Here is a 26,132-nt window from a genome sequence, read left to right as displayed (position 1 = left end):
CGCATCCTGGGTCTGTTTGGGAGCTCTGGGACCGAGGTGGGGATCTACCCTGGGAGTGGAGATGACTGAGAGGTACAGCCCTGTTGGTGGAAATGGGGTTCATGCCGCCAACGTAGGGGCAAGCCAAGCCTCATTTCCAGGGTCATGTCCAAAGCTCAGGACGTGAAACAAACCAGCCTTGGCCAGTTGAGAATTGTAAGAAAAATGTAATCCGACTGACAAGAGGATCTGACTTTCTGGGCCACTGGGAACTGCAAACACCAATGAGAGAGAGAGAGTCGTGGAAAATACTCAGTGGTTATTAGGTGTTTTTGAAACCTTTTGGAGCAGCCTAAGAAAGAGATACTCCAACTCTTCCTCTGGAGCTCATTTTTTAATGCCTCGAACTGACCTTCAAGGAAGGGCGTTGTATGACCTGGACGCCCATCAGATCTGAAGGTGATCAGCATCCAGGACCCACCTGATGGCTTCGTTCATCTGATGCTGACAGTGAACTGACTAGAACCTGAATCCTTTCTGAGCAAGAGCTATGCTTACTCTCAGTTTTGCTGCTGTGTGAAATTCAAATTTTTAAAAAATATATTTAATTATTTTAGAGAGAGAGAGAGAGAGGGAGAGCATGAGCAGGGGAAGGAGCAGAGGGAGATAATCTCCCACAGACTCCCTGCTGAGCAGGGAGCCCGACACGGGTGCTAGCTGGGCTCGGTCCCATGACCCTGAGATCACGACCTGAGCACAAACCAAGAGTTGGATGCTTGACCGACTGAGCCACCCAGGTGTCCCATGAAATTCAAATACTGTTTTCAGTAGGAAGTTCTAATAAAGTTTACATGACAGTAAAAGGTGCTAGACAATAGAGGAACTTAAAACTAGTAGGATAGAAGCACACGTATGCCACAAACTTGGGTGAAACAGCACTTTACTTTACAACCTGAAGTAGAACAGTAGACCTATGATAAGGAATTATAAGTTAGATCAAGTAAAAAATGGTCAGGAAAATTAGGAGCACCTGGGAGGCTCAGTTGGTTAAGTGTCTGACTTAAAAAAAATTTTTTTTTTGAGATTTTATTTATTTATTTGATGGAGAGAGAGATCACAAGTAGGCAGAGAGAGAGGAGGAAGCAGGCTCCCCACTGAGCAGAGAACCCAACGCGGGGCTCAATCCCAGGACCTTGAGATCATGACCTGAGTCAAAGACAGAGGCTTAACCCACTGATCCACGCAGGCACCTCCAAGTGTCCGATCTGGTTTCGGCTAAGATCATGATCTCAGGGCTGTGAGATCGAGTCCCACATCAGGCTCTGTGCTCAGGAGGAAATCTGCTTGTGTGCTCTCTCTCTCTCTCTCTCAAATAAATACAAATCTTTCAACAATAGTCAAGAAAATTTAAAAAATTCAGAGTGAAGGAAATGTGGTTTAGGTTCATATATTTCCAACACCAAGTACAAAATATAAAACATGTAAGTGCTAAATATTAACAAAGATGGCATATTCTTAATTTGCACGAACAACTCAGTGTTTCAATGTATCAATATCGGGAAGTTTTAATCTATAGTAGTTTCCAGTTCAAATAAAAAAAAGTGCTATTTTCAAAGTACTTATTTAATCCTTATTACGTGCAGAATTACTCGTATTAAAGATAAAAGATTCTTCTCTTCTTCAGAATGTATGTCTTAAAAATGGAGTAGGCTGGAGGTCTTGTCTCCTGAAGCGATAATTTGTGATGTTTTCTTGTTTCTAAGATTAGCCTCAGCCTGACTCCAACAGGATCCTTGGGTCATGCAGAGAACCACTACCCAATTCCTGAGACTGGCCAATTTTTTTTTTTTTCAAAGTCTCTTAAATGTTCACTGTTATTTCGCTGGGGTGAAATCTGAGAATTTGCTCTGAATCATGAACAGCGTATAATCTAAGTTTTGCACACCAAATGTGTTCTGGTGCTTCGTTCCAGATGCTAGGAGCCCCCAAATATTACTTTTACCCCTAAACACGTAATACAGGGAGTGAAAGGCCAGACCCTCTCCTCACATCTGAAACACCACAGCTTTCTAGTCCTCCTATTTTGAGGAAAGGAGAGAGGATACTGGTTTCTACATCTTAGAATGATTGGGATGGTGCCCTGTTCTCAGAATTCAGAGTCTCCTTCCAAGAGCCATTAGGGGACACTGAAACCAATACGTCCCATACAACTTTCTGGAACTTCGATACCTTCAGAGGACTGACCAGGAACCAAACAAAGGATTTACTACAACAATGGCTGGATATAAAAGCCAAAAACGAAGAGAACTCAGGAGCAGCTGAAACTCCACTGATTCTTCGTAGCTTCTGGCACATTCCTGCTGCCCGCCCAGTGAGGGCACAGAACGAGGCTCTGGTTTCCAAGAGGCTTAACAGTGAGTGCTCAGCCCCCACTGCAGACAGCATCCTCAAAAGCAAACGGGTTAGCCCTTCCCTTGACAGGGCTCCGGGGGCTGTCCCTTGCTGTGCAACCGGTCTTGGCCTCTCCCTCCTCTCCTTCTCCCTCACTGCATGTCCCAGCACAGGGTACCAGGGACTTCCGCACCCTCCTGAGGGCCAGCCCCACCCACTGGAATCACAGCCCAGCACGGATCTTCAGGCGTCCCAAGTGAAAAGAGAGGGAAGATGGTCGGGGAAGGGAAGGGAGCCAAGAATTCTGGAAAGTCTAGTGTTTGCCAAGTGCTGACTGTTTCCATTCATTTAACAGATATAGGACATAGGAGAGGCTCTATGCCAGAGGTTCCCAAACCTGTGGGAACATTAGAATCATTGAGGGGATCTGTTAGAAATTTGAAAGCCCAGCCCTCATCCCAGAAACACACTCTGGGAAGGTGCGACACGGGCATCTCTATCGGTTGAAGCTCCCGAGGCGATTCCAATAGGCCTTCAAGTGTGGGAAGAATCATTCCAGGCTACCTGCTGAGATTAATCTTAGTCCTCATAATAATATTACTAGGACTGCCTTGAAATCCCTATTTAACTGAAGACAAAGCAGGAAATGAGGAAGACTGACCCAACAGTAAATGGCCAGTAAACGGCAGAGACAGAATTCAAGCACATATCTGCTTGATTCCAAAGTCTTCTTCAGCAAAATCCTGAATATTATTTTCGGGATTAAAGAAAAAAGTCACGGGGGCGCCTGGGTGGCTCAGTGGGTTAAGCTGCTGCCTTCGGCTCAGGTCATGATCTCAGGGTCCTGGGATCGAGTCCCGCATCGGGCTCTCTGCTCAGCAGGGAGCCTGCTTCCTCCTCTCTCTCTCTGTCTGCCTCTCTGCCTACTTGTGATCTCTCTCTGTCAAATAAATAAATAAAATCTTAAAAATAAATAAATAAATAAATAAATAAATAAATAAATAAATTAAAAAAAAAAAAAGAAAAAAGTCACTAGTATAATTTAAGAACCAGAGACATAGGCTACCTCAGCACATATGTAGTATGTTGCTCTTGGGGTTTTGGCTCAAAGACACATAACGGAAGTACGGGGGGTGTTGTCGTAACTGGGTTAATCTTTATCTCCACTATGCCTTGCTCTGGAAGCCTTGGGTGTTGAACCCCACATCTCAGCATCAAGTCATTCTTGGTACGGGTTTGTTGTGACTCTATGCCGTTGGTTCGAGAAACCGGCCTCTTGCCTTATTCATCTTTCCCGAGTACTTGGTTCCATTAATGGGGCATCTGCACCCAAATCTTGGTTCCTTGCCTAATGGTCAAGTTTTTCTGGCATGGGGACCTGACCTCGCTCTCTGCTCTTCCCCCCACTTGCTCACTCTCTCTCTAAAATAAATAAAATCTTAAAAAAAAATACTATTTTGATATGTTGATGAACCAAGTCTCAAATAACTTAGAGCCCCAGACTGGAAACAAATGAAAACCCATTTTACTAAAGTCATTGTTAAAAATGACCTGCAACTTAAAAAAAAAAAAAAAAGAAAGAAAGAAAAGCAGCATATTTATGACTTTACATGGCCATATTCAAGGTGCAAAAGTTCGCTTCTGTTGCAGCAATAGCACAGCACAAAACCTAGAAATGCTGGTTTTTGAGAGCTATTAAGATTAATTTTGAGAGCGGATGTTTGATTTATACTTTTTGGGGGGGATGGACAAGGACTATCTGTGAATCTCGTCCTCTAAATTAATTTCAACTGTCCTGGGAACAGCTGCTTCCTCTGATTTTAAATATACGAACTATAAAATAATGAAACCATTGTATGCAGCATGTGGAAGGCTTGTAATGTTTTGGATATAGATGCCATACATATAACGTGCAATACAGTTATGAACTAATATACACTGCATTTTTTTCATTAAATGTTACTTGAAATTAGCTACTAATCATTTTATTACTTTAGAATTTAGATTTTATTCTGCAGAAGAAACTACTTCTGGTTCTTAAATGAAACCTCCTTATTGTTTTGCTGGTGGCAATTACGATGTCATTAACAACCCATTTTTATCCCCAATGGCAAACCATTGCCGTAGTGATCTAGTTAGTTAGGTTACAGTCTAGCTTTGGATCTAAATAATTTACAAAAAAGATTCCACTCCGATTATCCATTTTGCTAGATTTGTAGAAAGTGGGTCTAATGGGGATACTTTTAGACAGAGGTTTTCTATCTTTGTGAAAAATTAGGCAAAAAAGTGAAACATAGCTGCTTAAGTAAAAAAACCCCAAAAAACAAAAACCAAACCTACCAACATCATCTCTGTTTGTCTGTCTCTTGGCCCTAAGTTTTCCATCTAAAATTTCTCTGCTTCATAATTGATTTGTTTGGGGACGCCTGGGTGGCTCAGTTGGTTAGGAATCTGCCTTCGGCTCAGGTCATGATCTCAGGGTCCTGGGATTGAGTCCTGCATTGGGCTCCCTGCTCAGCAAGGAGTCTGCTCTCCTTCTGCCCCTCCCCCTACTCATGTGTTCTCTCTCTCAAATAAATAAATAAAACCTTTAAAAATAAATAAATTTATTAAATAACGGATTTGGAACTTTTCAAATCTTACACTTTAAATTCCAAGATTTTTCAAAGCCAACAATAATAGTAGCAGATGGTTTGGTCTCCATAGAACCTAACTCTGTAACAGATAGATTGAAAGTGAATTAGGCTGAGTAGCCTCATCGGTCAGTCCACTCAGCACACGTTTCCCGAGTGCCTCCTTGCAAGGAACTGGTATACGGTGAGGTCAGCATGCACCCTGTTATTAAGAAACACGTAATGTAGCAGGGGTGTCACATGCAAAAGTAAGTAATCACAGACGACGCAGCCTGATGTGGGCCATGTGTAAAAGGAACTGGGGCGTGAAAGGTACAAACGAGGGCATGACCGACTCTCCCCAGGACAGTGCGGTTAGGGGAGCCAGAGAAGGGCTGTTGTGGCCTATGCCTGGGCTGCACCATCCCATGTGTGGGAGAGGATGGGTTCCTATAAAGAGAGATGCCGAGGGAGAAACGTACATGCAGATAACATGAAAGTGGATAACATCCACCTTTAAGAATAGGTCAGCCAACCTACATCTTGGCCCATGTTTTTACCAGTTTTTAAAAAAGCAGAGACTAAGAAAATAAAAATACCAGGCAACAGACTCTTGGAACCAGTGGACTATGACCCATACAACACAGTTTCTGCTACAATGTCTCCTCTATGAAACTAGCTTAGTGAGCCACCTGTCTGGCCAAGTATTTGTGAAGGTCACAGATAAAGCTACAAAATGAAACATCTGCCATGCAGTGGTACTATTTATGCCCCCCCCCCCCCGTCCCTTGCCAGCCATCCTTTCCTTATGGCCCCCACCCCAGGTCCCCTTCACACTTACACACACACAGCTGCCTTCTGATTCTGGGTCAGATTCTTTCTCTAGCTGCCCTCCTTGGAGCCAATCTGACCCATCCATCCCCTGGTTTACAGTTAGTGACCTCTAGGTAGCAGTGACAATGTACATGTGCCTAATTACACACTTCAGAAGTAGTGTAAAAATCGCAAAGCCATTTTAGTCACAAATACGCTTACGTTAACGTGCCACAGTTGCGGGAATTCTAATTGTTTTACAACTGAAATTTTTGTTCAAATGCTGTTTGTTAATTTCCTAATATAGCATCTAAAATTCAAAGGTGATGGGGTGCCTGTGTGGCTCAGTTGGTTAAACATCTGGTCATGACCTTGAAGTTCTGGCATGGAGCCATGTTGGGCTCCCTGCTCAGGGGGGAGTCTGCTTCTCCCTCTGCTCCTCCTTCATCCCCCCTGCTTGTGCCCTTGCTCTCTCTCTCTCTCAAATAAATAAGATCTTTTTAAAAAAAATCTGAGGGGTTTGAAGTGGCGGGGGGGGGGGTGGGAGGTTGGGGTACCAGGTGGTGGGTATTATAGAGGGCACGGCTTGCATGGAGCACTGGGTGTGGTGAAAAAATAATGAATAATGTTTTTCTGAAAATAAATAAATTGGAAAAAAAATTTTTTTAAAGATTTTATTTATTTGACACAGAGAGAGAAATCACAAGTAGGTAGAGAGGCAGGCAGAGAGAGAGAGAGGAGGAAGCAGGCTCCCCGCAGAGCAGAGAGCCCGACGTGGGGCTTGATCCCAGGACCTTGGGATCATGACCTGAGCTGAAGGCAGAGGCTTTAACCCACTGAGCCACCCAGGCGTCCCAAATAAATAAGATCTTAATAGAATAAAACAAAATAAAATTAGATATGAGGGTGAAGAGCCACTCATATACCACAATAGGAGGGAGGGGCTAAATGAAGGAAATACCAGTTTCAGAACTAAAGACTTCCTATACACATGACCAACTGTTCTTGTTGCAAAAAAAAAAAATACTTCACAAATTCATGATTTAGGGTTTGTTTATATTTTAGAATCAAAACTAATTTCTTTCTATTTTTTGCAAGATGTACTTTGATCAAGAACTTAGTGAATTGATACATTTCCAAATTTGTCAATTTCTATAAGTGCTTGTGAATTTTACTTTCATATTTATATCACGCTTTCATTGGCAGACAACTATAATCAAGAAAAAAGATTGCACATAAACTAACAGATGATCATCCTGCACAATATAAGTAGAAGCCAAAGGGAATTATGACTTTCGCCTCTATTTTCTTATTTTTATCACTTCCTATAATTCTGAGACTTCTTCTGCCAATGAAAACAAAGTTTCTGGGGACCCTTCCATGAAAAGTTAAAAATATTACAATGAAGTGCTGTATAATATTTTAAGCATATGTTTATTAATAATTTTTTAAAAAGTCAATTTTGGGACTATTTCCTATTTCATTTTTGGTAACAGAACACTACTTGAATTTTAGGGATGAAATACAAAGATGGTCCCACAATTCTAAAGGAAATGTGGGGCCTGTTTTGATCACTTTTCTGCAGAGGCAAGGTTCCAAACACCCTCATCTCAAGAAGCACAAGAAGAAGGGTCATGAAGATACATTGCATGGTTTCGTCAATGACTTCTGATGGTCTCTGTCTTGCCCACTCTTCCCGCCTCACGTGACCTCTCATCATTCCTTTGACGAACTGGAGGGATGTGAGCTATGGAAGCCGATGAAGAAGAAACAGAACAGAAGAAAGTCCCTTCAGAGGAGGAGTAACAGGGTTAAGTGGGAACACAGCCTGGGAATAACATGCACAGTCTATATTAGTTTGTAAAAACCAGTAACTTATGGTTTTTATGCCTGTTCTACTCCTAACTTATGTATCCAGATGTGGCCCTTCAAAAAGGTGATGTTTTCTGCTTTACACGTGCGAAGCAGAAATGCTTTAGTGAAAGCAGACCAAGCCTTCAGAGCAGCAGAGTCTAGAAGGATCTATTGAGCACCATCTAATTTGCTCAACTGATGCAGCTATTTTGCATAAATTGTCTTGGTAAGTAGCCTTAATTATTAGTTTGCCCTTGCTTTGCTACTGCTATCTGGAACAAATCTGGCATTTCCAGATTGTCTTGTCTTCTTGTTTGCCAGCACTGGCAGCTTGAAAATATAATTTCTCATCAAACAAAAAAAAAAAAAAAAAAGAAAGATAAATTTTCCATGGGAAAATTTTCCAGAGTTAAAGATAGCAGAGTATACCCATCAAAGAGGCAAACTATAGATAGCCAATAGTTATAGGAAGACTGAGAGTGACATGTGACTTGAATTATCTGTTCAACTATTTCATTTGGCCAGAAAATCCTAGGTCTGAACTCTCATCGAATTAAAGTGTTTGCTTTTCTTTCAGATGTTAGGGTCTTGATGAAATGATAATATTTCTTATAACTTCTGATATTCCTTAAATTTATATAAATTTCTTATATTTCTATATCAAGCCTATAGTATATGCTTGGTAAATGATGGGGTGAGGGAAATAACGGTTGTTAGAAAAATGATTGACGTTTGGCTCTATGAAAGAGTTTTTTTTTTTTTTTTTTTTTTTAAAAAGAAGCTTTAGCATCTCCTGAACTTTATCGTTGAAACACACGAAGAGTAGCTTTTGTCTCAACCGCAGGCTCCAAAATTCACAGGGAAGTTTAATTGGTGCTCAAGTCTGGGAAGAGGTCTGTGGGGAGCTCTGCTTGCATCATGAGATGCAACCCAGACCAGTGGACTGTGGTCTGGGCGGGGCTCTGTGCTACATTTGCTACATTCCGGGCAGGGTTTGTCCTACCTGCACCTTCCTCCCTTTCCTTAAGAAATCCTTCTGGCTTCATCTAATATTAGCGTGCATTTACTGAGTTTACACCAGCTGGGAATTAGTGGCGAGCAGGTGGCAAGGGACAGGTGCAGGGGAGGCGTTTGGGACCAATAGTCTGCTGCCTGTTATAAAATGCATTGTCCATTTTGGTTACCACCTTTGGAGAGAAGAAGCAAAGAGATATTACTTATGCAGCTCTTGCACAAGGAACAGAGTCTGTGGGTAATGGAGTAACATGCTGGGAATTTCATCCTGAAGAACTGTAATTACAAATTAATGTGTTCAATGTAGCCAATGCCACCGGGCATGGCGTTTAAGGTCCCGTACCAGTCCCTGCTGCAGATTCCAGGCTGAATCGGGGGTGGGGGGGTGGGAGAGGTCGGTGAGGGGGTGGGTAGAAAGCCCTGCTTTCATGAGCTCCCAGCCCTGGAAAAGAGGGGAAAGAGAGGAAAGAGAGAAGCACTTCGGTGTTCCCAGACGGCAGGCTCTCAGCTCTCAGCCTTTGTGTCTTTGCTCAGGCTGTGCCTTTGTTTGGAAGACTTCCCCAATTACCAGTCTGGAAAACCCTTGCCTATCCTTCAAGGCTCACCTCAAACGTCTCCTCCTTTTCGTAGGTTTTTCTCTCCCAAGTGCAGATTTCCTGTTTCTCTATTGCGAGCCCCCGTTAGGAACCCCCGTGTTAGGGTTGTTCCTGGTATACGGCAGTTATCTGCCAATCTGTCAGTGAGTTCAGATTTGGTCATGAGCCTGAGCACAGGAGAGCTACTCATTCTTCATCTGCAGGTCCCCGGTAATGTGACTCAGTGCCCGAAACATGGCAGGTGCTTCATAAATATTTACTGACGTGAATAAGGAACTGCTTCACAACGCGGAAAGTGCTAGGCATCATAAAAGCAGCACAAATGTTAAGGGGTGCTGTGGAGGTTCTGTGGGGGAAAGGGGAACTTCCAGCTTGGGACACAAGCAGAGGAGACGGGAGAGGATCTTGGAGAGACCATTTGAAATAGGCTTTGAAGGTTGCCTGGACTGGATTTGGCACAAGGAAGCAAGAGGAAGGGGGAGGGGACACGAGCCTTGTCATTACAACAACTATTTGCAACTTGAGTGTTAGCATCATGCAAGAATTTACAGACCCACGTGAGTGATGTCTTTCTAGGCATTACCTCCTTTTCTTTTTTTTTTTTTTTTTTTTTTAAAGATTTTACTTATTTATTTCAGAAATAGCAAGCAAGTGGGCAAGTCAGGGGGAGGAGCAGAGGGGGAGAGAATGAGAAGCTGAAGCAGACTCCAGCTCAGGATGAGGCCAGATGTGGGGCTTGATCCCACCATCGCGAGATCATGACCTGAGCCCAAACCAAGAGTCAGATGCTTCCCCCACGGGGTCACCCAGGCGCCCCTGTAGGCATTACCTTCTCATGTGGCACATTTGTTTAATCAAACTACCACTGCTTGAAACTATCTTTGAAGATTGCCTTCAGATCTATTTACAAAAACATACAAACCAAGCAATCACTCATGCTCTATACTCTGTTCCTTTTGATTGAAAAGAGTATTACTTGAATTAATCCCCCCCCAAAAGGGTCTTAATGGCTTTTGGCCATTTGAAAAGATAAAATTCACTTTTAAAGAAGGAGGATTTGCTATCATTTAATACCCTAAAAGAGATGGGCTGAAGGAAGGCTTTACTGGCTCTTGCCCTGGCCGGGAAGGACAGGGAGATGGACAAAAAATACAACCACGGTCATGATTAATGGGGGGCCCAGTCTCAGGAAGTGGGCAAGTCCCCCCGGGGGAACGATGAGGGCTGAACTTCGACCCAGAGGAGCGGCTCCTCAGCGATGAATGTGAACCCCGGGGTACCCAGCATTGTTCAACTCTGGGCTGGAGTGACAGCTGAGCTCACTCAACGTCTCCTCTGGTTCAGGCACCCCCGGTTCTGTTCTGGGGAGCACCTCTGCCTGCAAGCCTAATCCACCACCTTCTCATTTTCCTAAGAGTTGCTGCAGGAGAGGGTAAGGAACAGGACATTGTCAGTTGCACCATTGCCTTCAACGTTACACACAAAAGAATTTTAAAAGCCCACACCTTAATTAAAATATTCCCAAGGTGATGGTTTAAATAAATTAGGAAGGTGTATTAACTTGCTAGCCCTCAGGTTAAGAGAGTTCAAAGTTCTTATTGAGAAAAAGTGCTAGTAAATAAAATAACCTTTTAAAATTTTAATTAATTAATTTTAAAGATTTTATTTATTTATTTGACAGAGAGAGCGAGCACAGGCAGGGGGAGCGGCAGGGGTAGAGGGAGAAGCAGGCTCTCTGCTGAGAAAGGAGCCCCATGTGGGTTTTGATTCTAAGACCCCAGGATCAAGATCTGAATTAAAGGCAGATGCTTAACTCAGTGAGTCACCCAGGCACCCCTAAAATAATCTTGATCGTTAAGGTTGGCACTTTTAAAAGCTATTACTCTTTTGATTTAGGAAGGGAAAAATTTAAAAACTCTAAAAAATTTACATATTTTTATTAACCACTAATAAAACTCAGGTATTTGACATAATAAACATGGTTTTAAATATAAAACATGTAGAGTGTTATAGTGTAGCTAACACTGAGCCACTGTGTGTGAAATTGTAGATATTTATTTATCTATTTTATTTTTTTATTTAAATAGGCTCCACACCCAGCGTGGAGACCAATATGGGGCTTGATCTCATGACCCTGAGATCAAGACCTGAGCTGAGATCAAGAGTTGGACACTTACCTGAGCTGCCCAGGCGCTCCTGTAGATGTTTATTTTTGACCTATACTTACTCCACCGAAGATATAGCTCAAGTACAAATAAAATCCTCAAATAATCCCTAAGCTTCAAAAGGCAGAAATCGAAGTTAGAAGCAATAATTCATCCAATCAGACAACTGGTCTACAAACCATCCAGAGTTCATAACACAAAGTCAAGCATACTCCTTCCTTCTATAAAACTGCAGCTACCTCCAACCCCCAGCAGCTGTTTTCTAGAGATCACTGATTCACTGCCGCATTCTCGAGGATAGCCAAGATACGGAAGCAACCGGACTGTCCACTGGCAGACAAATGGATGAGGAATGTGTGGTACACACACACACACAGAGGAATATCACTGAGCCATAAAAAAATGAGAGCTTACCATTTGTGACAATATGGATGGACCTAGATGGTATTTAACTAAATGAAGTAAGTCAGACAGAGAAAGAAAAATACCATATGATCTCACTTACATGTGGAATCTAAGGAACAAACCAAAAGAAACAGATTCATAAATACAGAAAACAAATAAAAAAATAAAATAAAATACATACATACAGAAGAAACTGATGGGTGTGGGCACGAGATCAGCAGAACAAGTGAAGGGGACTAGGAGGTACAGGCTTCCGGTTATAAAACAAGTAAGTCTTGGGAATGAAAAGCACAGCAGGGAATATAGTCACTAATGTCGTTAACTCTGTGGGACAGCAGGTGGTCACTGGACATGGTGGTGATCACTTCCTAATGTACATAAACACTGAATCACCGTGTTGTATACCCGAAACCAACAGAGGACTGTGTGTCAACTATGCTGCAATAAAATAATAACATGAAGGCCACCAATAAGGTGGATGATGGCCGCCTCTTCCCAGTCCTTACTCTTCTCATGTTCCCAGACAATGCTGCCCCCCAGGGTTTCTCCTCCATCAGGTCCTCTTTTTTTGGTCCCTGCATCCATTTAACTGTGGTCCTCAGACCCTACCCCTGCTTAGTGACTCCACCTGCCTGCTACGCCCCTCCACGAAGAGCATCTCACCTGCCCTGAAAAGACACAGTGAAGGCTCCTGTCAAGGCTTCCTTGCTCCTCTCCTGGGTCCTCGTGTGGATTTCCCCGTCTGTACTAATGTTGCTAGGATTCTCCCAGATTTCTAAATTGGAAACTTCGTGTTTAGGTTTGATCTCTCTCTCTCAGCTTTGTCCTCAACTTGGTGTCCACTCTCTTTCTTTACACTTTCGCCCCCACTCACCAGGTCACAAAGTGATTGCCACAGCCCCAGCCATCCATTAAAGCTTCCCAACATGGATCAGGGCCTCTGATCTCTTCTCTTTCCCATCTGTCTTTCACAACTCCTGAATCACCATCTATGGTGTGCTTGCTTTTTGCTCAAAAACCTGTGGTGAAGGAAAAAACCCTGCATACTACATATGGACTTATCTTCTTAGGGTTAAGACATGCAGACAGACTTCACCACCTGGCCCCCGCCTGTCTTTCTGGCCTCAACTCTTGCCATGTTCAGCTCTGCAAAATTCACAGGTTTTCTCTCAAAGTATTTTGTTCATGTCCTATGCGCATAAGCCAAATTCCCTGTTAAGAACTGCTCTTTCCTTTACTATCTTTCTAGGGCTCTGCGAACTCCTACTCATCCTTCAAGACCCAAACCAAATGTCAGCCCTTTTGTTGTCCATTCCTCTCACCTAGGAAGTCTAATTAGCAAGGTTTAGTTTCCAACAGAGCCTTATATTATTGTTACTTATTTTCACATCATAATTGGAACATGCCGCTTGCCAGCAGAGACTGTAGCATAAATAGAATGTCTGGTGTGTGCCTTGTCCCTGGTAGGTAGCCAACACATGGTTATTAAGTAAATGAGTTGCTAAATAAATGGAAGAGTAAAAATGAAAGATCTCTCCTGAGTCTCCCTCCAGTTGGACTCCTCGGGTCCAACTTGAATATACTACAGCAATGTTTTTCAAATCTTAACACGCAGGTAAGTTACCTGGGGCAATCTTGTTAAATGCAGGTTCTGATTCGGGAGGCCTGGGGTGGGGCCTGAATTCTGCTCCTGCCCCACGTTCTGTGTGAGCGCCGCGCTTCGTGCTTACTTCCAGCGGGGCTGCATCCGTTCATACGTCCTTCAGCAAGAGTGTGAGTTTCAGGGGACAGGAACGGTGTCGACCACGTCTTATATCCGCTTCTGCATTCTCGGCACCTTGCCCAGAACCTGGGTCATGGTAGGTGCTTAAGCTATGTTTGTTTAATTACTAGTTTCTTTGAGGCTGTTCAAAGCCAATGCCTGGCTTCCTTCATTATCTGTGCATTTGGAACGACTCTGCTAGTCAATGATACTCCTGACTCCCTCAGAGCAGTCTGGATCTTCTCCGTAGGAGAACAAAAGTAATTGGTTACCCAAAGCCCCAAAAGGGACCTAAAAACCCAGGAGCAATTAAGTCGACTGAACACAGCTGTGGTCAGGTAGGCTGGAAGGAGCCACTTTCCGAGGCCCGGAGCCCCGCGGAGGAGATCAAGGAGCTCTGTGACCCAGGCGAGAGACACACCGTGAATGACACTACCGACTCACTTTGATCAATAAACCTAAGGCACGGGTTGGGTACAAGCTCTCGATAAAAATTTTGATATAAAAGATTGAGAACAGTTTCCTTCTGTAAGAATCAAGAGGGAGCCAGAGAGGCCAGAAGACGGGAAAACTTACAAGACATACATATTTAATGACATGCGACAGGGCCTACATTATTTATAAGTCAGAACGCCCTCTGGCTGAGTTTTAATTTGCTCACAGCGAACTGTTACGCTTGCGTTTTGTTAACGGACGTTTGGCCTTTAACGCTGAGGAAGAGGCCGAAGAGAAAGCTCGGCGCCCAGAAAAGGGAGTGATGGCAAAATGTTTTGCTTTGAGAAAAATAAAAGCCCCCTCGTCTGTCACTGGGCCACTCCCAACTACTTGTGTTTTTTTGGAGGTTCGATGCCTGGCAGCTGGGGTAGAGCACAGATGGATTAAAGGCACATTCCTAACAGGAGTCCCGTCCCCGTTACATAAGGCTTCGTGCACGGTCCCTTACGTGCACTTTTATTCCTCTCTACGACTCGTTACACCCCACTGGTTCCCAAAGCCAAAGGAACCCAGGGAGACCTACAAAAGGACAGAAAGAAGTCAACACGTTTAATACCAAAAAGTTAAGACGACAAACACGTTTTGTCCGATTCATGGAATCCTTTCCATGACCCCCTCCTGGCCAGAGCCACACAGAACACAGTAACTGTCTCCAAGTCGATCTGGCCAATTCATAGAAAAAAATCAGTTCTTTTGGTAGTTTTCAGTGTAAGGACAAGGCCTTGGCTGTTCAGCGCTTGTTATCTGACCTACAGGAACTGCCAACGATATTACAAATCTGACCAACTGCGAGGGATGACAAGTAACAGGGTCTCCCCTGGGCTCCTGCCAAAGGGCCGATTTATTCGACAAAGTGCGTGTGAGATGCAGCGCTGGGGACACCACATGAATCAATACTGTAAAGGGTCGCCAGTAATTAAATGGAGAACTGCAGGTTGCTTCTGGCGCCGGGTCCTTCTGGATCACGGTCCTGGAAAGGGACAGTTTGCAGAAATGAGATGTCATTTCCCGCAGTCAACGTCCCAGGACGTTCCACAGAGGTGAGCCCACAGCTGCTGCTCGCCCCGCCGCGCCCGCACACTTGTGCACAGACCCTGGCTCCGGGCACGCGCCCCAAGAATTGCCAGCCTCCGAGTCTGACATTTCGCCCTGACAACTGAAGGGAACAACAGTTGCCTGACACAGCTGTGGTCTGAGGGCGAATGTCAGGAGGTGGGAGCTGGCAAGGCCGGTCCCAGCCGTGAGCTCAGGCGGAGCGATGACTTCTAAGAGCCCGGAGCCTCAAGCAGCTGCTGCTGGGCCCCCAAACCCCCAGAGGGCTCAACCCTCCACATCTGATTTGAAAATGAAGAAAACACAAGGGTTGCTCCAAATACTGAGATGTTAAGTCACCCTAAGCTTTCTGACTGTGTCCCTTACAACAGAACGTGTCTCTTCAACCTTCTGAGCACGGGGGTGTCAATGAGTGCCAACACCCCGTCTTGCTACGTCCCCTTGGATCCCCGTCGTCTCATAAATACATTCTGTGTGGCTGTGATCAGCGGGCAAAGACGTGAAGTTATTCCTACTTATTTTTTCTTCCCAAAGGCCATCTGATCAGAGCATTCTAACAGCCTTCGCAAGAACGCTGTGATTCTGGCTGTAGACGTTTACCATTCACTTTGCCACTATGTTGATAGACTACGGTCTGTCCGAGCTTACTTCGGACTATGGAATCTTTTAAATAGTTTTTAGTCATTTGGATTTAAAATTAAAAACTTTTTTTTGTTGTTTAAGATTTTATTTGTCTGTCAGAAAGAGAGAGAGAGAGACAGCACAAGCAGGGGGAGGAGGTGAGGGGGAGGGAGAAGCAGGCTCCCCGTGGAGCACGGAGCCCAATGTGGCTTTGATCCCAGGACCCAGAGATCATGACTTGAGCTGAAGGTGGATGTTTAACTGACTGAGCCCCCGGGCATCCCAAAATCTTTGATTTTTATAATATACTTTGTAATACATGTGTTTTTTTTTTTTTTTTAACCCCAAACCTTAGAAGAAGAGGACTAACATATTAGGAAATGTATTTCTATATGTATGTCTTAAAGCTTGTTAAAGTATTTTGCAGGGGCACCTGGATGGTTTAGTCATTAAGTGTCTGCCTTTGGTTCAGGTCATGATCCCAGAGTCCCGTATGGGCGCCCTGCTCTGCAGGGAGCCTGCTTCTCCCTCTCCCACTCCCCCGCTTGTGTTCCCTCTCTCACTGTCTCTTTCGGTCAAATAAATAAATAAAGTATTTATTTAAAAAAAAAGATTTTACATATAGGATGTTCTCTGAACCAACACTTTCTTACTGTAATCCTTCTCCACTTTTAATATCTGGCCACAACCTTCCCATTAAAGAAGTGAAGCAGGTGCTCTGGTTTATAACAATTACTATTTTATTTATTTATTTATTTATGAGGGAGAGAAAGAGAGAGCACCTGTGTGCACACACAGGAGCACGGGGGGAGAAGGGCAGAGGAGAGAGAGAACCTTAATTAAGCAGGCTCCGTGCCCAGCTCAGAGCCCGACACGGGGCTCAATCCCACCACCTTGAGATCACAGCCTGAGCCAAAATTAAGAGTTGGACGCTTAGCTGACTGAGCTACCTAGGTGCCCCTACAATTACTATTTTATTTTATATTTTTACAATTACCATTTTATTTTATTTTATTTTTAAAGATTTTATTTATTTATTTGACAGAGAGAGATCACAAGTAGGCAGAGAGGCAGGCAGAGAGAGAGAGGAGGAAGCAGGCTCCCTGCTGAGCAGAGAGCCCGATGCGGGACTCGATCCCAGGACCCTGAGATCATGACCTGAGCCGAAGGCAGTGGCTTAAGCCACTGAGCCACCCAGGCGCCCACAATTACCATTTTAAATCATATTCTCCCATTAGCATAACATGTGCTCCATACATAATAGCTGCCACTACTCTTATGGCAATCCACGCCACCCAATGCCTGCTCCAAGGATTATATTTTATGTAAAATATATACACACATGTATAAATATGCCATTTATGTTTTATAACATGTTTTTAAAAATATACCATGTGTCAGGTCATGAAATCGGTTCAGTGGGTCTCAGCCAGAATTTTGTAAGAAACGAAATGAAATAGAAAAAAAATATTTGAATACATTTCACATGTTAAGAGACAGAAGTGTTCTGTAAAACCTGTTTTAGTGTTGTGAATTGGTTGTGTCTGGTGTGTATGTAGTAATGAACTGTATTTCTCACTGTTAGTTGCCTTTAAAAATTTGAAAGCTATTGTTACAAGGCTTATATTTCTAATGAAAATAGTAAAAACGTAAGTATTCACTGTAGAATAAAGGAAAGCATCGATGCTTATTTTTCAATAACTAATATTTGATTTTCTTTTTAGAGGGGGCAGGAGCAGAAGGAGAGAGGGAGAATCTTAAGCAGGCCCCGTGTTCAGCATGGAGCCGAAATGGGGCTCAAGCTCATGACCCTGAGATCATGATAAGAGCAGAAATCAAGAGTCAGACGTTCAATCGACTGACCCCCAGGTGCCCCTAATATTTGATTCTTATCTTATATATTCAAAACACCATTACTCAGCTTTGTACAGTGTGGTAAAAGGTACTGAAACCATTTAAAAGTAATTTTCTTTTCTATGGGTGCCATTAGAAAATTAATTGCCAAAAAAAAAAAGAAAATTAATTGCCTAGCTTTTGTCAACATGACTATTTCCCACAAGTGGGTTCTCTTTCCTTTTCCATTTATTTACTATGAGTATAATGAGAAGACATCCAAGGACTCTCGCTGTTTAGTTTACTACTCTCTAGTGATGACCTATTTCCACGGCAACCACACGACAATTCCCCTTTATGACAAACTGATCTGTAACAAGACAGTATCTCATTGGAAGTGTAAGAAAAATAATTCTAATCCATCCACCCAAACACACACCTGCATCCCCATTATACTTTTCCATATTAAAACACTTAAAAGTGTTTATGAACTCTTCTCAAAAATCATAATATCTGGGGCACCTGGGTGGCTCAAGTGGGTTAAAGCCTCTGCCTTTGGCTCAGGTCATGATCTCAGGGTCCTGGGATCGAGCCTCGCATCGAGCTCTCTGCTCAGCAGGGAGCCTGCTTCCTCCTCTCTCTCTGCCTGCCTCTCTGCCTGCTTGTGATCTCTGTCAAATAAGTGGAATCTTTAAAAAAATCATAATATCATAGGCAGATGAAAAATAATCAATTTAGTTGTACTTTGCAACTGTGCATTTTTGCTTATGGAGAAAACAGAGTAGAAAATAAGAGGAAGTATTAGTCTACGGAGGTCAGTGTTAATGTTTGTACAAGTGTTGGGGAGCAAAGGCAGAAGTCCCATGCTCCTTTGAAAAGTCACAGACTTGGTATTGGTATTAAGCCAACCTCACAGACATCAACATTCCAGATGAGAGTTAGGACCTAGACCACGACCACTGGGAGAACGAGAGCCCTACCCCTGAAGGGAATTCACAAGTTTGCCACTTTGTTTTCTCAATATTAACTCCAGTCGGACCATCCACTTTGACCATTTAAAGGTAACATTCATTTCTAACGGAAGGAAGTTTCCATGGGAAGGCTTTCTACAACAAGTGCAGACACTTAAAAGGACAAGGAAGAGTCTAAGAGTCCCCGACTTCCAAAATTTTTAAAGATTATATTTATTTTATTTATTTATTTTAAAGGGAGAGAGAATGCGTGTGCACCTGAGGGCGGGGGAGGGGGGGATGGAGAGGAGAGAGAGAGAATCACAAGCAGACTGCCCTGCGTGTGGAGCCCCATGTGGGGCTCGATCTCGACCCTGAGATCATGACCTGAGCTGAAATCAAGAGTGAGATGCTTAACTGACTGCGCCACCCAGGCGCCCCTCAAACCATTTCAAACCATATACTGAGTACTTGCTCTGTGCCAGGTACTATGTTAGGGGCTGGAGACAGAGATGAGTTTCCAACCGAGTGGGAGAGCCTCCAAAACACACGCATACAAACGACAACCGTATGAGCTCACGGCTATGGCTGAGCTATACTCAAGATACGAAGGAAGCACAGAGGAGAAGCATCCATTCCCAGGAAGGTCATACAGCACGACATATGTTTGGGACATTGCAAAAAGGGCTAAACCATCTGAGATCTGCAGACTTTGAAACGATAACAATCTGATTTGATCTGCGTGTATTCAGGGTTCCATAATTGTCTGGCAGTGCTGGGAAGCAGTTAGAGGCGGGAAGAGAGGACAGACGAGGCTGAAGATGAGGGCAGGGCCAAGGTCATGGGCAACATCTCAAAGGCTGGGACTTTATTTTGTGACCCAGATACTACTCAAAGCACCAGGACTGCCCAAGTAATATTCAAAAATATTATTAAAAAAATCTTGAACGCCAAAAGAGAAATTTAAAACATATAAAAAGACATTTTTATTAGTTATTCTATCTCCTTAAAAATTTTCAAACCTTTTTCAAAACCTTCCTGTTTCCTTTAATGTTTATCACAGTTTCTTAATATACATCCATCTTAGTGCTCAAACCCTTCTGCATTCTATCACACTGGCTGGTCAATCATTTCCCATATAGACATCATACATATTAGATTTTAAATGTTTATTTACTTAAGTAATCTCCACACCCAACACAGAGCTTAAGCTCATGAGCCCAAGATCGAGAGTCTACTGATTCTACCGAATGAGCCAGCCAGGTGCCTGTCCTATATGTTACCTTCAACGGCTGAAGAATATTGGGTTCTTACCATGGACAGCATAACCACCTTCTTTCTGCTGTCCTGTAGGCAATCTCCAGATTGTTCCATGACAAATGACACTTGCACAGTTTCCACATACCTATTCTATCTTACGCTTTCCTTGAGGTCAATTCTAAGGTGTGACATTTCCAGGCTACCAGGAATGAATATTTCTACAGAGTTTCTTTCCCTGGGCAGCAGAAGGTGTGGCACTTACGGTTTTGCTCCAAGTAAGGCCGGTGGTGTGGTGTTCCTTGATGTACGCTTGCAGCTCGCTCCAAATGCTCAAATATGACTTCACCCAGTCCACGTGGCGCAAATCACTTTGTTGTAAAAGAGGGTGGAAAAGAGTAGAGTTAGGATAGAAAATAAAATTTAAACAAGATTGGTGGGAACATGGTAATCCAGTAACTAAGACCCTGGAGGATGCTGGGCCAATAGTCCTTCCGGTTCAGTCCCCGTGAACCAATTCTAAAAAGGACCCGACAGGCCGGTGACCCAGGTCTCTCCTGAGATGAGCCAAGTGTCCTCCCCGAGCTCCAGGCATGGGGCAGAGAGGACCACTGGGAGCGGACCCGGCAATTCAGGCCATGCGTCCTCACGTGATCTCTCACAGGGAGATGAATATGGAGGGAGGCCACTTCCTTTTGTACTGTTTCTGATGCAAAATGAAAAGCAAAGTGCTTTGAGAAAGGAGAATGGCATTGGAAAAAAAAAAGTCCCTTGGCTGGTTTTCTTTCTTTCTTTTTTTTTAAAGATTTGTTTATTAATTTATTTGACAGAGATCACAAGTAGGCAGAGAGGCAGGCAGAGAGAGAGAGGAGGAAGCAGGCTCCTTGCTGAGCAGAGAGCCCGATGCGGGGCTCGATCTCAGGACTCTGGGATCATGACCTGAGCCGAAGGCAGAGGCTTTAACCCACTGAGCCGCCCATGCACCCCTGGTTTTCTAATAATCTGACTGAATTATTTGGCCAAGAGAGTCATGAAATTAGAGTATTTTAGAGCGGTAAGGAGGGTGCTGTTGCAAGGAGAAGGTTTCCTACAAACAGGGAACACCCAGTCCCTAATTCAACATGGAGTTGTAGGGCTGGGCACAATCGCTCAAACACGTGTTTCCCAAACACAGAATGACTGAACTCTAGGAGGGGAGCTCAGCATTGTGGCTGTGTTTTTTGTTGTTGTTGTTGTTTGTTTGTTTGTTTGTTTGCTTTAATAATAGCTTTATTGAGATATAATTCAAGTCCCATATAATTTACCCATTTAAAGTGTATAATCCAATAGATTAGGTCAACAGAGTCATGCAACCATCACCGGTCAATTTTACAACATTACATCACCTCAAAAAAGAAATCTCATATCCATCAACTGTTACTCCACATTTTCCCCAAACTTTCCCAGCCCCAGAGAGGTGCTAAGCTACTTTCTGTCTCTCTAGATTCGCCTGTTCTGGAATTTCGTATAAATGAAATCATTCAATATGTGGTTTTTTGGTGTTGGTTTTTTTTTTTTTTTTTTGCATTTGACTTCTTTCACTTAGGATATTTTAAGGTATATCCATGTTGCTCTTGTATCAATACTTCATTTTCTTAATGACTGAATAACATACCATTTTATGGCTATACATTTTATCTATCTGTTGCCATTGACTAACACTTGGATTGTTTCCACTTTTTGGCTATCATAAATAAAGCTGCTACGAACACTTGTGTCCAAGGTTTTGTGTAAACATGTTTTTTTTTTGTTTTTTTGTTTTTTTTAAAAGATTTTATTTATTTATTTGACAGAGAGAAATCACAAGTAGATGGAGAGGCAGGCAGAGAGAGGGGGAAGCAGGCTCCCTGCTGAGCAGAGAGCCCGATGCGGGGCTCGATCCCAGGACCTGAGATCATGACCTGAGCCGAAGGCAGCGGCTTAACCCACTGAGCCACCCAGGCGCCCCGAACATGTTTCATTTCTTTTGGAAATACACCTGGGAGTAGAACTGCTGAGTGTGTCTGCTTTTTGCAGTAAAAAATATCGGTACATATTTCTTAAACTGAGTGGTGGGCATAGAAGTCTTTTTTGCATTTCAGCGGTATCTTTTGTATATTTTACAAATATTCTTTCACATCTACTCTGTGTTTATTAAAATAAAACATAACCTAGGGGCGCCTGGGTGGCTCAGTGGGTTAAGCCTCTGCCTTCGGCTCAGGTCATGATCTCAGGGTCCTGGGATCGAATCCCGCATCGGGCTCTCTGCTCAGCGGGGAGCCTGCTTCCCCTCATCTCTCTCTGTCTGCCTCTCTGCCTACTTGTGATCTCTGTCAAATAAATAAATAAAATCTTAAAAAAAAATAACCTAAAAGAGAAATAGTTACGCAAAATTTTGAATATGTAATATTGGTTAATGACCTGGCCCTCAAGTTTCCTTCAACCTGGGCCAGCGAGTGAGAAGCAGGAGCCCATGCATTTGCTGGACGAGGAGCACTGCCGCTTCTACCACCAAGGACTCAAAGGGGAATCCACTCTTGAGCCCGGTGCCCAGGGGATGAAACTTTATTGCTTTTATTTTTGTCCCATTCCTGCCCAGAGTGACTAGCCATCAGCCACATCACATTTAGCTAGGTGTTCACAGGGCCAGCCATGACATTAAGTAGGAGAGGGGAAGAAATCCTATGACGTCCCCTGAGTAATTGAGAGACACAGCATAGGTCGCTACTTGATCCCATTTTCCATTCCAATACCAGTTTAAGTGTCTCTAGGATCTATTATTCGTACTGTAGAATGTGATGTCTTTTTAAGCTGGTTCTCCAGCTTGGTTTGGACTCATCTGCACTGCTTTTTTTTATAGACGTCTCTCTGTCCACCCCAATTGTATTTCGTTTTAACGCACTCGCTGGTCCCCTTTCCAGTGGCCTGGTTAATTGTCACATCTCCTTTCTGCTGCTCATTTACACTTCATTTCCTGATGTCTCCTTTCTTCTCTCTGCACTCACCAACCCTGTCTTGGGCAGCATAAAGAGTTGTGACCCTTTAGGGCGGGTCCCTCCCGAGCCATCACAGAGCTCTGTGGCTGTTGCGGAAACACACATGGGGCGACACGGACTCAAGTAGGGAGTTTATCATCACAAGAGAACTGAGCCAGACTTTCTAACGCACATACATTATCTGGATAACGGATCTCACTTCCCACTTGGCTTTGGCCAAAGATGGAATATTTCCTTAACATTTACCATAAACTCACCTTTGAAAGGAATCAGGGGTGAACTACGTGAAGCTTTGGGACAAATGTCTGAAAAGCAAGCACCTGAGAATTTGGCTAGTAAAGGAAGGTACGTACCTGTGTTTGTAGTCCTTTAGGACCCTGTTAGTGTAAAAGGTGGCGGCGTCATTCATCTCCTTGACATAAGGACCAGGCTTAGGGGACTGAGAGAACAGGACCATCACCCAAGCATAGAAGGAAAAAGAAAAATAGGATAAGAAAGAACATGCCTTCAAGATGAAGAAAAGCCATGGAAATATTAAGTGAAAGTCAGGAGGCAAACATTTTGCTCTGTAAAGGGGTGGGGGGTGAGACATTTCCACATCTCAGAACACAAAGTCCTGAACTGTAACATGGTAAGAAAGGTCTGGGGCATTCACCCTGAGAGGAATTCCCTGCAGTGTAACAGACAGAAGGAGCCCGAAGGTAGCTAGGAGATCTCTGAAACACTGCACTTTGGAATGGGGTGCCATTCCACGGGGACAGGACTCACCACAGCTATCCAGCCGAGGGCAGGGATGCTTTCGCTGACGGCTGAAAGATGATTGAACATTTTACTCCCCCGGTTTCTCTCTCGGAAAGCCTGGATTTCCTGAATCTTTTCGGATATCGGTTTCAGAAGCGCAGCTACGTCCTTCTGCAAGCAAACATTGAGCACTGTGACTAAGGGCAGAACAGAAGCTCGGGCATCTACCCAGCATGGCCTCAGCAGGAGTGCTTGGGACCTGTCATCTATCTGTCAGGGGCTTACAGAATAGGATGGGCTGTTGTTGTTGTTAGGGGGAATACTGTATTTTCATTCTCAGAAGTACGAAAATGGTGCATATTTTTAAGATTATTACAACTGTCCTCTGGAGACATGGACGAAACCCAGCCCTATGAGACAGCCCCTGTTTTAGAGAATCCGGAAGGGACCACAGGGACACGGAGCATGGTCAGTCCTATTTCCAAATGAAATGCACAGATCACATGCTGGAATGACACTGGTCGAAAACCAGGCTGGGTGAGAGGTTAGTCAAAAGGTGTGTTCTCGTTCCTGGGGGCACCGATGTGAGGGAACGTCCTCGGTTGGACCACAGTTCCTGTAATCCATGTGAGAAGCTGGAAATCTTCCATGAGGTTCTTTTCAAGAAAATGGATTTGCTTATATTTACTGTTATCTGGGTCTGGTTTGGCTTTCTACGTTGTGCCCCATGAACTTGGCCAATGACCACTGGTTACTCTGGCTTCTGATTAATTAATTCAAAAACTAACTTCCTTAGTCATATAAAAAACAATTTTCAAAATTATGTGAGCTGAGGTAAAGAGGTGACTGGAACACCTCCCCATCCATCCTTCTAGCAAATATATATATATATATACAATTGTTTTTTAATGTGCTCCAAAGAACTAGAAACGGTCTGTACTTCAGCTTCGTAAAAGTCACTGAAGACGTTCTGGCAATATTTCACTAAATCTCGTTTGCAGGAAGAAAAGTGGAAAAGTCCTTAAAACTCCTTCCTGTCTTTAACTGAGAATTTACAGCAAAGGTTTTCAACCTCGGCCACACACTGAAATTACCTGAGAGCTTTGAAAAACAGAGGCCTGGGTCCCACCCCCCGAGACTGTGACTTAACTGGTCTGGAGGTGGCCTAGGGTGTGGGGGGGCGTGGGGGGGGACGGTGCTGGGAAACGTTCCCCAGGTGCAGATTTTAATCACTGCTATGGTGGTGGCTTAGGACCCCAAAGACAGTTTTTTCTGCCAGGGACAGACCATTAGGGAAGAAATCGCTTTCAGCCACAGCCGTTTCCAGACCTCACTTTCCTTCTTTATCCCTTCCCCTATAAGAAATGCATGTAAGGGCTTTGGAATTAGAATGACATCAGTTCAAATCTCAGCTCTTCCACTTACTACCCAAGCGACCTTGATCAAATTCCTTAATCTGAGTCTTGGTCTCCTCATCTGTAAGTCAGAGATAGTAATACCTATAGCCCATAGCTACAGGAGATACAGCATTTTAAGCTTCTGGCACATGGGAGGTACACAATAAGTGGATATGATTATTATTACTATTATGCAATTCGCTCAGACTGGAGGCAAAAGGGCTGTCCTCTCTCTAATAGGTAACACTCAAATAATGTCTGTGCATTCAAGATAAGAGAGGCTCCCAAGAAATATCCACTTAGGCTAACAGGGTTTTAGGATTATGGAAGTCCAAACCGGGTCATCTAGTTTAGCTTTTGACCGACCCATTCGAGTAGGTCACCATCAGTGTTTCCAAAAGTAACTGAAAGAGAAAAGAAACGACCAGAGGGTCGTTCACATGTATTTCACGTGGGTGCGTGATTCGTGAACATTTGTTTCAGTTACACGGCCCACACATGTATGCGTGTGTACTGGTCTGTTTGCATAGGTATGTGGCCGTGTGTGTGTGCGTGTACTGGTGTGTGTGCATGTGTGTACTGAACCACACAGTACAATGTATTTCTCGTTATGAATTTCAGTCTGAAAGTTTCATAAGCATGGATCGAATCCAATTCCCTGATCTCACATAACTAGGAGACAAGATTAGCTAGCAAGCGTTGGCTGAGCTGAAGCTGGAACCCAGGCCTTCTAAGAAGCCCCGAGAAAATTCTCTGCATTGGGTGCTCAGAAAAATACGGTTCGCTCCCCAAACACAAGTTTCTTCTCTGCCAGCAAGACTAAGGAAAGGTATTGTGAAGATATTAAGGGCTCAGGTCTGGAATGAGACCAGTGGGGTTCAAGTCCTTCCTGGCCAGGGTATTAGGCCTTTCCACACATGTGATTCCATGATCTCCTCTGCAAAATAGTCTTGGGAATGGTCCCTACTTCACAAGACTGTTAGAAGTAAATGAGAGGACACGTCAGCACCTGGTACAGAGTTAGGTATGTTGGGTGTTCAGCAAACGAGGTGGGGGGTGATCCTGGGTATCTGCCAGTGAAGCCTCTGACTGACCAGATTCACTGACCAGCTCCTTCCTATCACTTATATGCAAACACAGGGAGAGAGATTTCCTAGCTGGGATATGTACTTTTTACATT

The 26,132-nt window shown here is 43.7% G+C and overlaps 1 protein-coding gene across 1 annotated transcript in view; it reads right to left on the bottom strand.

Annotated features, from left to right (window-relative positions):
- The window catches only part of CAP2 (cyclase associated actin cytoskeleton regulatory protein 2), a 138,904-nt gene that overhangs the window by 14,514 nt on the left and 98,258 nt on the right, over positions 1–26,132 (bottom strand). Inside the window, exons 5-7 of the mRNA XM_044259402.1 lie at positions 23,583–23,726; positions 23,168–23,253; positions 20,066–20,171 (exon numbers count right to left, since the gene is read on the bottom strand). Of these exons, the coding sequence (XP_044115337.1) occupies positions 20,066–20,171; positions 23,168–23,253; positions 23,583–23,726 (336 nt within the window). The remainder of the gene's footprint in view (positions 1–20,065; positions 20,172–23,167; positions 23,254–23,582; positions 23,727–26,132) is intronic.

Source organism: Neovison vison, chromosome 1 (genome assembly GCF_020171115.1).
Source record: "Neovison vison isolate M4711 chromosome 1, ASM_NN_V1, whole genome shotgun sequence".
Lineage (NCBI taxonomy): Eukaryota > Metazoa > Chordata > Mammalia > Carnivora > Mustelidae > Neogale > Neogale vison.
The sequence above is the reverse complement of the archived record's forward strand: the minus strand, read 5'-3'. Positions and strand labels throughout refer to the sequence as shown.